This window comes from Talpa occidentalis, unplaced genomic scaffold (assembly GCF_014898055.3).
Source record: "Talpa occidentalis isolate TD23 unplaced genomic scaffold, MPIMG_talOcc4v2.1, whole genome shotgun sequence".
Lineage (NCBI taxonomy): Eukaryota > Metazoa > Chordata > Mammalia > Eulipotyphla > Talpidae > Talpa > Talpa occidentalis.
Window position 1 is genome coordinate 45354867 of NW_026555331.1, and position 12161 is coordinate 45367027.

A 12161-nucleotide genomic window follows, 5' to 3' on the forward strand; every position below is an offset into this window, starting at 1 on the left:
CTCTTCGCCGTCCTCCTCCTCCCTCCTCCCGTCCAAGCTCGGGTCTGTGCGGAGCGGCCCACCCCGCCCTCCTCGCCGGGCACCGCCCGCCCGCGCAGACGTGGCCGAGCGCACAGGTCGGCCGGGTCAGGTGGTTGGGTGACGCCCCGGGAAAGCGCTCCCCGCGGAGGGCGGGCGGCGTCGTGGCGCCCGACGCCTCCGGGGGAGGGGACTTCGCGGGATTCGCGGGCGGAGGCGAGGAGGAGCGCGGCGCGGCGCGGCGCGGCGCGGTGGGCGGGCGGCCCGAGCAGGCACGGGCGGCAGGCGGTGCGGACGCGGAGGACGCAGGCGGCGGGCGGGAGACATGGACCGCGGCGAGCAAGGTGAGGGCGCGGGGACCGCGGGCGCGCGGGTGCAGGCTGGGCTGGGCTGGGCTGGGCGCTGGCTCGGGCGCGGGCTGCGCGCGCCCCGGCGTCCTCGCAGGTGCAGCGAGTCACACTGGTCGCCACCCGAGTAGGTGCCGAGCCTTCGTGCCCGCGCCGGCAAGTTGCATTTCCACAATCCGATCTGGCATCCTGTGGCTCCCCAGCTGGAGGGAACAGCTCTGGTGGCTCACAGGGCCGCGCGCGCGCGCGTGTGTGTGTGTGTGTGTGTGTGTGTGTGTGTGTGTACCCGCGCGCGCGCACGTGAGAGAGAGAGAGAGAGAGAGAGAGAGAGAGAGAGAGAGAGAGAGAAAGCGAGAGCGAGCAGACAGACATGTGACTAGAACCAGGGTTCTATACTCTGGGTGAATTGCAAGAAGGGGTTCTGGAGAGCTGTATTGTAACTGATGGGGAGTGAGGACCTTGGCTAGTTTAGCCCCTCAAGATGGGAATGTGAACTTACCCCCAACCCCATACACACCCGCTACAATGTATTAAGACTTTTTGCCCTCTTCCAGTTAACGTCGTTAGGATTTCTGACAGCGTTTGATCTTATGGCGATGGTTACTTATGGCAGGTAATTGACATGCCAGGTGTCACCGCGTTGTGAACTGGCATGTATGGTTTTGGTGGGGAAGGGAGCTTTTTTTTAGTAAAGGGTCTTCTTTTGCCCATCACGGTAAACCCCACAGCACAAAACTCTTAGTCTAATTACTTAGGCTTTGGATACCCTCGTTTCTGAAAATAGTAATTTAAGTGAAATTACCTCCAGTAGGATAATGGTTTGAGATGTGGTAATAGTAGGGCAGGGTTTTCTGATTTCAATATTGCTGAACTGTAGATTTTTGCTGATAATAACCTAGTAACGTAACACAGATTACATGGCAGGCTTTTTAAAAAGATGCATAGATGCTGGGACTCCCTGGTGGCGAGAGGGGTTGTGTCTCAGCACTTGAAGCTATTAGCGGGGGAGCTAGCTCACAAGGCTGCAGCAGACCTCCCTTGTCTTGCCTGCTGTTCCCTTCAGCAGTGTATTTCATTCAGTCCGCCTGTTCTGCTCCCCACTCTGTCTCTGATGAATCCTCCCATGCCCTGTCACCTCTAGCCTACTCCCCAGCTCTTGTATTCTTGTATGCATAAATAAAAATAAAATAAATCTTTTTTAAAAACCCAGCAAACCAACTAACCAAACAAAAATCTCAACAATGTTAAGTAAATTTAAAAAGTGGGGATAGGCATTACTCCTGTTTTGATTCTAACACAACTATTTTTATTTTTATAACCTTCCAATGTTTGTCTTCATATGAATTTTTATGTAAATGTTCATATTTCATTTATACTATTTTACAATTTACTTTTGATAAATTGTAAGCTTATTCTTTAGACTCTTCCAGTATTTCCTTTCTCCTCATCCCTCAAATTAACCTCACAGGTTCTAACACGTGTGGTTTATATTGTAAACGGTATATACAATTTGTAGTATCTGTTTTACACACTCATACTACATTATACACACATGCGCATATATTGTCTAGATTTTAAACAGATGACTTGGTGATTTGCGCATAGTAGATATTCAAGTGTCTTGAGTGAGAAAATACATCTCAGGTCTTATATGTATTAGCATGTAAGACAACATTATTCTGTCTGGTTAATGGCCATGGGGCTGTTAAATTTGTGAAAATGCATATCTGTATAGGTCTTACAATGTCATATTTAACATAATGATGTTTCAGAATTATAAAAATGATGCTTGGTACTCGTCAAATCCCTGTTTGACTGAGTTGAATGGAATGATTAATTTTACTAGATTTTATATTCTAGCTTGGTTGGTAAGACTCATAATCATTAGTGCCTCTGTGGTCTTGCAGTTTGCTCATGCTCTTTGTGTGTCCTTTGTGGGACTAGTTTTTTTTTTTTTTTTTTTTTTTTTTGGTGGGGGAGAGTGTGTGTCTAAATCTCAGACACATTTTATAAATTCTTTGGCTTGTAAAGAGTCTTTTTCTGTCTTTAATATTCAGATGTTTTCTTTGGTCAAGGTGTTTGTTGGTCATGTTAGTCCTTGTTTTTTTGTTTGTATTTCCTCGAGGGCCAGGGAAATCCATCCTTTTTATGTGGAGTATCTGGAGACTGCTCAGAATGAAAGCTCAGTCACCTGCCTTGGAAGGTCAGCTGCCTGGATCTGCAGTTTTGCTGTGTTACAACCATATGGCCTTTACTTACACTTCTACTTCCAGATGCCTTTTCATGTGTGTACTCTCAGCACATAGTCAGTACTCAGAAATGTTTGTTGACTGCGTAAGTCAACTGCTTAAGTGGTGAAGAGCCCCTTCCGGCTGCCGGCACCTCTGATGTCCCTTCATGTTGCTCTCTTGCTTCCCTCTTTGGCCTGTTCGTTTTTCCTGTGTATTTTGAAGAAGCAGAAATCGGTGGTTAGGTGGAGAAAGTTTCTGATAAGGTGCCTTGGGCTTGGCGGGTAAGTTTACAGGTAAGTTTCTTTAATGTGTGTTGCATTTCCTACTTCAGAAGTGTAGTGTCCTGCTAAATAGTGCATATATTTTGTAAAAAAGCTTTCTGGCTATCTTCTTTGTGGCTGTCTGCTTGGCGGATAAGTTTACAGCTGAATCCTCAGTGAGTCCATGGTGAGATCCCTGGCTTAACAGAAACTTGAATTGTAAACCTGGATGTTCACTAGCAAACTGTTGACTGAAATAAGGCTGTAAAACTCTGTGATTGTCTTTTGAATTGTGATTTTCTGTAAAGTATTTAAAATCAAATCAGAACATTTCAAGATTTGTTTCCTTTTAAATATATGTGGTTTGTTGCATTTGTCTGTCCCTTAGGAAAAGAAAAACAACAAAATAAGGGCCTAATTTTACATCTTTACATTGAACCTCTTTCTTCTATAAAGTTGTCAAAATCTATCTTGGGCTACCAAATTTATTAAGTTATAAAGTTTTAAAATTAACAGATTCCCTTGTTTTCAACTACATATTCTGCTCTTCAGCATCAGACGCAGATTCTACTATTTTCTATTTCTATTCTACTGTTTTCTACTATTTTCCCCACCTTCTTCTGTAGCCATATTTTGTATACAGTACTCTGCTTATATTGAGAGCTCAGTGAATAGCAAATTACTTAAAATATACCTTCAACTGCATAGTATCTCTCAAGAGTTTTTGCCCTTTAAGCCCAGCCAGCACCTTTAATGTGTGTGGTATTTCCTACTTCAAAGTGTAGTGGCTTGCTAAATAGTGCATATTTTTTATAAAAAACTTTCTGGCTATCTTCTATGGGCTGAATAAATATTTATACTCAAGTACTCTCTTAGGTTAACAGTAATCTGTAGGTTGGCATTGTTGTATTGAAGTGATAGTCCCCTAGTCACTAGCTATTTTATCTATGTTTGAATTTAAAATAAAAAAGCAAACACCAAAACTTTGTCAATATAAGGGGGAGAAGAAAAGCTGCTGGGGCCAAAAGTGGGAAAAGGAGAGGGTGATAAGAAAACAGTGACACAATAATGTCACTATAATTTCAGCATTGTAATTATGTCTTAGCAATAACAAAAATGTGAGGTGTCAGTTAAGAGTAAAACAAATGGGTAACAATTTTGAGGGTCTACCCACAAATCAAATCATGGAGTGTGATCCATGCAGGTCTTTGGTGTCTTTGCTCAAGTTTTGCTTTCCATATGGTGCTAATGTCTTTGTTAGCTGCAAATCACTTCCTGCATTTATTTTTATGCAGCAGCAGCCTGCCTAGTCCCTAAGGGAAAAGCTGAGTGGTAGGAGGGCTTATGATCTTTTAGCAAGATCTCAAAACAGAATAATCTGTGCATACAATAAGAACAAACACACACACATAAACACACATGGTTCAGAATCAAAAGGACACAAAAATCCTGTGTTTCTGTGCTACTTATTCTTTACAAAGATTATTTTGTTTTCCTTCTGAGGTTAATTATTTATGTTTCAGTTGTTGACTGTTGTAAAATCTCTCTTTTGTGCCTCTCACAAATTTCATTGTAATTGGGTGGGTACCAGCTGTACAAAAACCATAATTTTAGCAATGTATTTTCATTGAGAAAAATGTCTGAAGGATCAGGGATTTAAATATTTAGTGGAAGTTAAAAGAAAGAATGTTTTAATAAAAGATACTTTTGATAACAGAATAATTATTCATTTAAGAAAAGTTAAAAAATGTAGATGAGAAAGAAAATAGAATCACTTATAATCCTACTTCGAAAAATCACTATTAAAATTAATCAGAAAAAAATCACTGTTGATTTATACCCATCTGTCCTTTCAAATGACAAAATAATCTGTTATTGAATTTCATTTTATAATGTGCTCTTTTTCAAACAATTCATTATACATAAAAAATACACTTCTCCAATATTATTTTGTCTAGGTTACCAGATAATCAATGCTTATGTTATAAAATTCAAATGACTAAATGGTTGTAAAATGTAAATTTCCATTTCATACCTGTCTCTTGGGTAGCAGTTTCCTTTGGCTGGAAATGCAATCACTGCTCACCGTCCACCCAGATTCTATGTATGTATACATAGACATATACTTAAATATATGTATGTATGGATATATTTTATAAACTGTAGCATATAAATTGTTTAGCACAAACTGTGTGTGCTAGAGATCATCCAACATAACATTCTATAGAGCTGCTTCATTTTAATGGCTGTTGATGTCCTCTGCTCAGTATCATCACATGTGAGATTTAGCTGCTACCTATGATGGACATTTTAGGTTTCCAGTTATATTTTGCTGTTAAAATAAAGCTGTAGCAGATGAATTGCATGCAAGTCATTTCATAAGTGTGCTGGTGTGTCTGTAGGAAGAATTCTTAGAAGAATGTGACTGTTCAGTTTTGATAGTGCTAAATCCTGCTCTGTTGAAGTGGCGCCAGTAAGCCTCCACCATCAGCGAGTGCATCTGCTTTCCTGCATCATGCAGCCAGGATGTTGTCATATATTTTCATCTTTGCTTATTTGTTGGTAAAGGGGGTTCTCAGCTAGATTTCTTACATATTTTTCTTAATATGAAGTGGTTGTGCTTCTTTGGATATGTTTAAGATCTGTATTTTATTTTATGTGAAATATCTGATACTGTACTTTGCCAAGTTTTCTGTCATATTTTTTCCTTCTTGATTTATAAACTATTGCTCTCTGTCCATGCTGTGAATTGCTTACATATATGCTTTTCCTGGTTGGTTGTTCCATTTTTGTCTTCATAGTGACTTCTTTCCAAGCAGAAATACTAATCGATGATTGCTTTCATTTATGGCTTCTAGCTTTTGAGTCATTCCTAGAAATGCCATCCTCACCTTGAGTTAATGACTTTATTTTTTTATGTTTACATTTTTCTCTCACCTGGAGTTTATTTTGATAAAAAGTGTGAGTTATGAATCTTGCCACCCTCAGCCCCACAATTGGCTACATTATTGCTCACCACCACTCACTCAATAGTGAATCTTTCCTTATGTAATATACTACTGCAGGGTAAATGGTTTTCAGGCTTCTCTGCCTTCTTGCCATTAGGATTGCCCTGCCTGATGGGGCACCTGATTTTGTTACATTGTTATAAGTTGTATTGTTTACTTCTATAGGCCATGGGTGCAGTATTGAGGTATTCCCCAAGAGAAACAGAAGCAGGAGAGAGGCTGGAGGCAGGAGGGGAGAGAGAAAGCCAGAGAAGCCCAGAGTGAAGACTTGCCACTGGCTTGGAGGCCTGCCGGCCTTCTGCCCCCGACCCCCCCCCCCATGCCTCTGCCTGCCATGTACCTGGTTGCTGCACTACATGTAAAAGCTAATTAAAAGCCAGAGAAAACCGCCGAGGGCTCCAGGACTCTCCTTTTCCCGGTTGGCTTGGATCATATAGATAACCCTGCTCAGTGGCCTTCCTGCCATTACAACTACTGTTGTCATAAACTAAATTCCTCGAATTTTTTTCCCAATCATCTATATGTTCATTCCAAGCAACTAAACTGTTTATGTTATTATAGCTTCATAATATATAAAAATGTCTGGAAGGGCTAATCTCTTCTAATTACTCTATCTTTTATATTAAGATTTTTTTTAGTTATTCTTGCCCAATTACGTCTTAAAAATGAACATTAGAATCAACATGCTTATATGAAAATTCAACATAAATCCTGTTGGTTTGGCTTCCTCCTGATTCCCTTTTGCTAACTTCCACCTGCACTGCTTTCTCAGTCTTTTATTATTATTATTTCTGTTTGAGAGCTATTTTATTTATGTTTCTTTATGAAAAGCTACAATATCTATCCATCATAGTCTAATATGGATATAGTTTTAAGTTTTGTTTTGGATAATGTTAGGTATAGGACTTTCAGCACATCATTATGAAGTATCTCTGAACTATAGTTTTTGATAACTGCATCTATTCACCATTTGATATTTATTTAACTCTTTCTCTGCAGGACTTTCTCTGCTTCCATATTACTTTAAGAGAAATTGCTTCAAGGTAAATTTACTGAAACAAGTTAATGGATGGAAATATGTTTAGACTTGTGTTACTTATTGTTGAATTGTTTTCTGGAAAACATAATTGTCATTGTCTTCTTGCATGACTGAAACTTAGTACACATTGAGACCTACTCTGCGTTTCCTCTCCCCCAGTCTCTTATAAACATCATTTTACTTTGTGTTTCTCTGAGTCTGGCTCCTTTAGTTGCCTCAATCCAATAACTTTAATAAATAAAATCAGGTAGTCCCTATCTTTTTTAACTGGCTTATTTCACTTTGCATAATACCCTAAGGTTCATCCATATCTCAGTACTACAGGAGTTTCTTTTTTTTCTTTTTAAAGATTTTATAATTTCTATTATATGTCTATACCACATTTTCTTTATGTACTCATCTTTCTTCAGACAGTTATGTTGCTACCACCTCTCGTTTGTTGTGAGCATGGGTGTCCAAATATCTCTTTAATATTCTGTTTTCAGTTCTTTTGGTGATATACCTATACCAGAGTGGGATTGCTGGTTCTTATGGTAGTTCTGTTTTTAATTTTTTGAGACATTTTTGTAGTGTTTTTCATAGTGGTGGATAGGGTACACAGTTCCCACCAGCAGTGTACAAATGTTTTAATATCTCCACATCTGTAGGGACATTTGTTATTTTCTGGTATTCTTGTTTGTTTGTTTGTTTTTGATAGTGGCCATCCTGACAGGTATGAATGAGGTGCTTTCTCATTGTGGTTTTGACTTGTATTTCCCAGATGATTAGTGATGTTGGATATCTTTCCATATGTTTTTTGCCCTTTGTGTGTTTTCATTGGAGAAATGTCTGTTCAAGCCCTTTGTCCATTCTAGATAGATTATTTGCTCTGGTTGGCAAGTTGGGCCTTTATTATATTTTCTAGTTAGTAAGCCTGGATATATGGTTTGCAAACATTTTCTCCCATTTTGTAGGTTCCCTTTTCACTGTTGATTGATTGCTGAGCAGATGTCATTGCCTCAAAAAAAAACCAAAAAACAAAAAACCCCCCCAAAACAACAGAATCACAAAATTTATTGCTGAAAAATTACTCTTTTTATTTAAAATATATTCATTTATTAGAGATGTGATAGATGTTATTAGCCATTTGTCTTTCCCCTTGAGATTGTTTGTTATTCACCCATTTTTGCCATTTGGGATCTGAGTGTGTTTTGGCTCTGTCTGCCTCATTAACACTTTGTGCTTTGTTGCAGGTATTTAGTTTAAAATTTTTTATTTCCATTTTGGGTATGATAGATCTTTTTATGCTATTTTTACCTAACAAAATGTAGCACTAAAAGCAAATATTTCTTGGTGACGGTTTTGAGAGTCACTTGTATGGTGCTGAGCAGCTTTCAATACTTCCTTCCCTCTGTCTTTGTTTCTTCTTTCTCTAGGCACTTTTGTTATGAGGACTAAAAATAGTGGTTTCAGGAAGGACTATTAATTCACATGCTTTGGCTTGTGGGCATGTGATATGTTTCATGTTATGGTTATGCAAATTAAATGTCAATTTTAAAATTAAATAAAATATGACCTTGATAAAGTTTTGCTTTGGAAATCTGCTTAGTAGGATCAAACTTTACCCATTGTACTCTGAGCTTTGCTGGAGGCATTGTGGTGTAGAAAAGGAGCTTATGGGTCCAGCAGTATGGCTATAGGGATAAAGATAGCATTTTTTTCCAACCTATAAGATCTGTACTTGAGTAGAGAGAAAGTGTCACTAGAAGAGGAGTCTGTTCTTATGTTTGTAGAACATTGGCATTCCTAGCACTAGTGTAGTGTGTATGTAGGAAGCACTCCATAAATATTTGTCTGGTTGCATATACCTTAATTGGAATGATATCTAGCATGGGTTGAGTCAAATTGAATTAGGTAGTACAAAGCTAAGAATTGGGCCTCCCTGGTGGCCTAGGGGTTAAGTCTCAGCGCTGTCACCAGTGTGGCCTCAGTTTGATTTCCTGCCAGGGAGCTAACCCACGTATGGCACAGCAGACTTCTCCTGTCTTGCGGGCTATGCCCCCTCAGCAGTGTATTTCAGTAGATCTGCCTGTTCTGCTCCCAACTCTGTCTCTGGTGAATCCTCTCACCCTCCTCTGGCCTCAACTCCAATTCTGTGCACAAATAAACAAATCTTGAAAAAATAGAAAAAGATAAGAATTAAGAAAAGATAATGGTTTGGCAGGAAGATAAGAATATATGTTCTAAATGTGCTTATGGTTTTATATATCATCACTGAAAATCTAGTCTGTAATTAGAAGCCAGATTGGTACTTCTGAAGTGTATTTGTAAGAATGAGTGTGGATATATATACACAGATAGAAGAAGTGACAGTATTTCTCAAGTTTTATTCTCCAAAGGCAGTTATATATAGGGGTAAAAAATAAGTTTTCTATGCTCTTCTGTCAACATTACTTGCTTTTAGTGTGTCTTGACCTTAGGGGGCATGAATGGCCTTGATAGATTTAGAAGTTGTTTTTTTCCGGTGCAATTGAGAATGGCCAGGGGTATATTGATAGTGGTGGAGAGTGTTTGCTACTAGTTAGCCAGAATGGAAACTCTGCCAAGAGGGAACAATGCAGTCGTTTTGACTGCAGCATTTACCAAAAGGAAGAACAATATTCCATTTTGGTGTCAGCTTTGCTGCATCACTTTACTAGAACTCAGAGTGACAGGGCTGGTGAGGATTCCCTGGCTTTGCAGAGCTCTCACTGACTCGTCTACAGACTGTCTCACCTCAACATGCAGTGCTGTGTGATGATCAACTGTGATATTTTCACTTTGTGTATATGCAAAAAGAAGCTGAATGATCACTTCTCTGTACATACTGCACTGGGTATGGACAGCGCCCTCAAAACTTTGTTTTCTAACAGTTGTCTCTCAGAGCCTGAAGTCTAATCTGAAGTCCAAGCAAATTTAAACTACATTTTCTCACCAGTTTAAATGGGTAGAACATTCATACTTTTTAAGAGATGTTTCCTTCTAGCGAGTTAAAACAAAATTAGAATAGGTAAAGACCCAACTTCAGCCCTGCATTATGATTACTTAAGTTTTCAAGGTGGGGTTTTAGTGCTCAGTACTCCTGCTGCTGCTACTGCTACTGCTAATAGTACTAGTAACATTTCCTGAGTGTTTTCCATACCAGTTTCTGTTCTAAATGTTTTTCATGTTTCATTTTTGAAAATCTTCTCCACAAACCCTGTGAGCAGTTGTTCACAATTTCCCTGCTTTACCAGTGAAGAAATAAGTGTGAAGGGATGGAGTTACTAATTTTTTTCCCTTGGGGCACACATACCTTGACACAGACAAACCATGGGCTTTAAATCTTCAACTTCTGGCTATAGAGTATATATCCTTATGTGACATGTTCTACTATCTAGTAATTACATACAGTCTCCCTGTTACTTCCAAAGTTGGTGTTCAAAATTGTTAGATGGGGTAGAAGTGCATCCATTTTTGTGCATCAGAATTGACTGCACATATTCAGCATAGAGAAAGTTGACCTTGGGTTCAAAATTTGGTTATAAGACATTGACTAAGACCCTCTTTCATACCTATAATGCCTCAAATATTTATAAATAATAAGTAAAAGTCTGAGACTCCCACTGATGCTCGATAGATACTAAATCTGAAACTGAATATTAGCTGTTTCTTTAAAATGCTAACTCAGGGGCCTCCCTGGTGGTGCAAGAAAGGGTTTAAGTCTCAGCATTGTGACGCTGTCGACAGCAACTGCAGCACTAGTTAGATCCCCTGCCAGGGAGGTGATCCACATGCGCATCAGACCTCTTCTGTCTCACATGCTGCTCCTCTCAACAGTGAATTTCAGTCAGTCTGCCTGTTTTGTTCCCTGCTCTGTCTTTGGTGAATCCTCTCACTGCCCCCCACCCAGTACCTCTGGCCTGTATCCCAGTTCTTGGATGCATAAATGAAATAAATCTTTAAAAAAGAAATGCTAACTCAGTGGTTCCCAATTCGAATTAAACGATTCATTTAGAGACAAATATGACATGATGTCTGTTCTCAGGCTCACCAGCCAGGCTGGAGAAACAAGCACACAACTGGACCACTGTAGTGAAGTGGATGTTGTAAGAGCTGCAGAACTGACTCAGGAGAAAGTGAGCCACTCTGACTCAGTCATCAGAAAAGGATTCTCACAGTAGATAACCTCTCAACTTGAACTTGAAGGCTAAGTAGGAATCTTTGTGAGTGTTGAAAGGAAGAAGGTTGAGGAGGGGAATATATGACAAAGTTTCAAGATGTGCACAGCTGCACATGAAAGAATACTAGAGTGACTAGGGTCATCCCTGGGGGAGTGAGTGGTCTTGTGTGCTAGGATCAGGAATTGGCACTGAATTCTGTAGGTGATAAACAGGTGGGCGTATGGGAGTTTAGTTTTAAAATATTATTTTAGCAGTTGAGTAGAACATAGTAGATGACCAACTGGGGGTTTGTCCCTCCATGCCAGATGAGGTAAGGAGGTTATGGAATTTGGGGTACTGGCTTCTTGAGATACTGCTGGGTAAGAGTTGGTCATGTGTCAGATGGGGGTTGGGAAGAGTCGAAAACAACTTTCAGATTGAATGGAAGAGGAACTGGCATAGAAAATATAGAAAGAAGAACAGATGTGAGGAGGGAAATTATGAATTTAGGTATGGATCTGTCACATTTAAAGTCTGTTCTGGTTATACAAAGCTGTGTAACAAACCACCCCAAAACTTAGTGGTTTTAAACAACAGAATCTAGCTGGTCATAGATCTGCAATTTGGGCAGGACTTGGAGGAGACAGCTTATTTCTGCTCCACTCAGCCTCAGCTGGTTGACTTGAACAAGGCCGAATCATCCCAAGGCTTACTCATGTGAGGGGTATTTGTACTGGAAAGACTCAGATAGGTGGGGCTCTTCGGGCTCCTGTCTATTTGCATGTTTTCTGTAGCATAAACAGCCAGTTTGATGATGTTTGCTTGACTGCCCAGGGTTGTTTTTGTGGAGACCATGCTGTTGATGCCACAGCACGAGGCCTTGGGATGCCGGGGCTGCTTACATGTCACTTCAAGACTTTCAATATGTGAGAGAAAAAGGAGGGAACTGTTTGACCTTTTGTGACCTAATTTTGAAGTCATGTGATGTCATTTCCTCCTCTTAAATTAGTTAGAAGTGTGTTACAGAGGCCAACCCATATTCACGGGGAATCAGACTCCACTTTGGGTGGAAAATGTTAATGAACGGGCACACACGTA

At 40.0% G+C, this 12161-nt stretch overlaps 1 protein-coding gene across 1 annotated transcript in view; it reads left to right on the top strand.

The window, feature by feature from the left end:
• Positions 1 to 289: 289 nt before the first annotated feature.
• Positions 290 to 12161, top strand: part of TPD52 (tumor protein D52) — a 98202-nt gene continuing 86330 nt past the window's right edge. The window contains 1 exon segment of the mRNA XM_054692170.1: positions 290 to 362. Within this exon segment, the coding sequence (XP_054548145.1) occupies positions 344 to 362 (19 nt within the window). The 5' untranslated portion in view covers positions 290 to 343.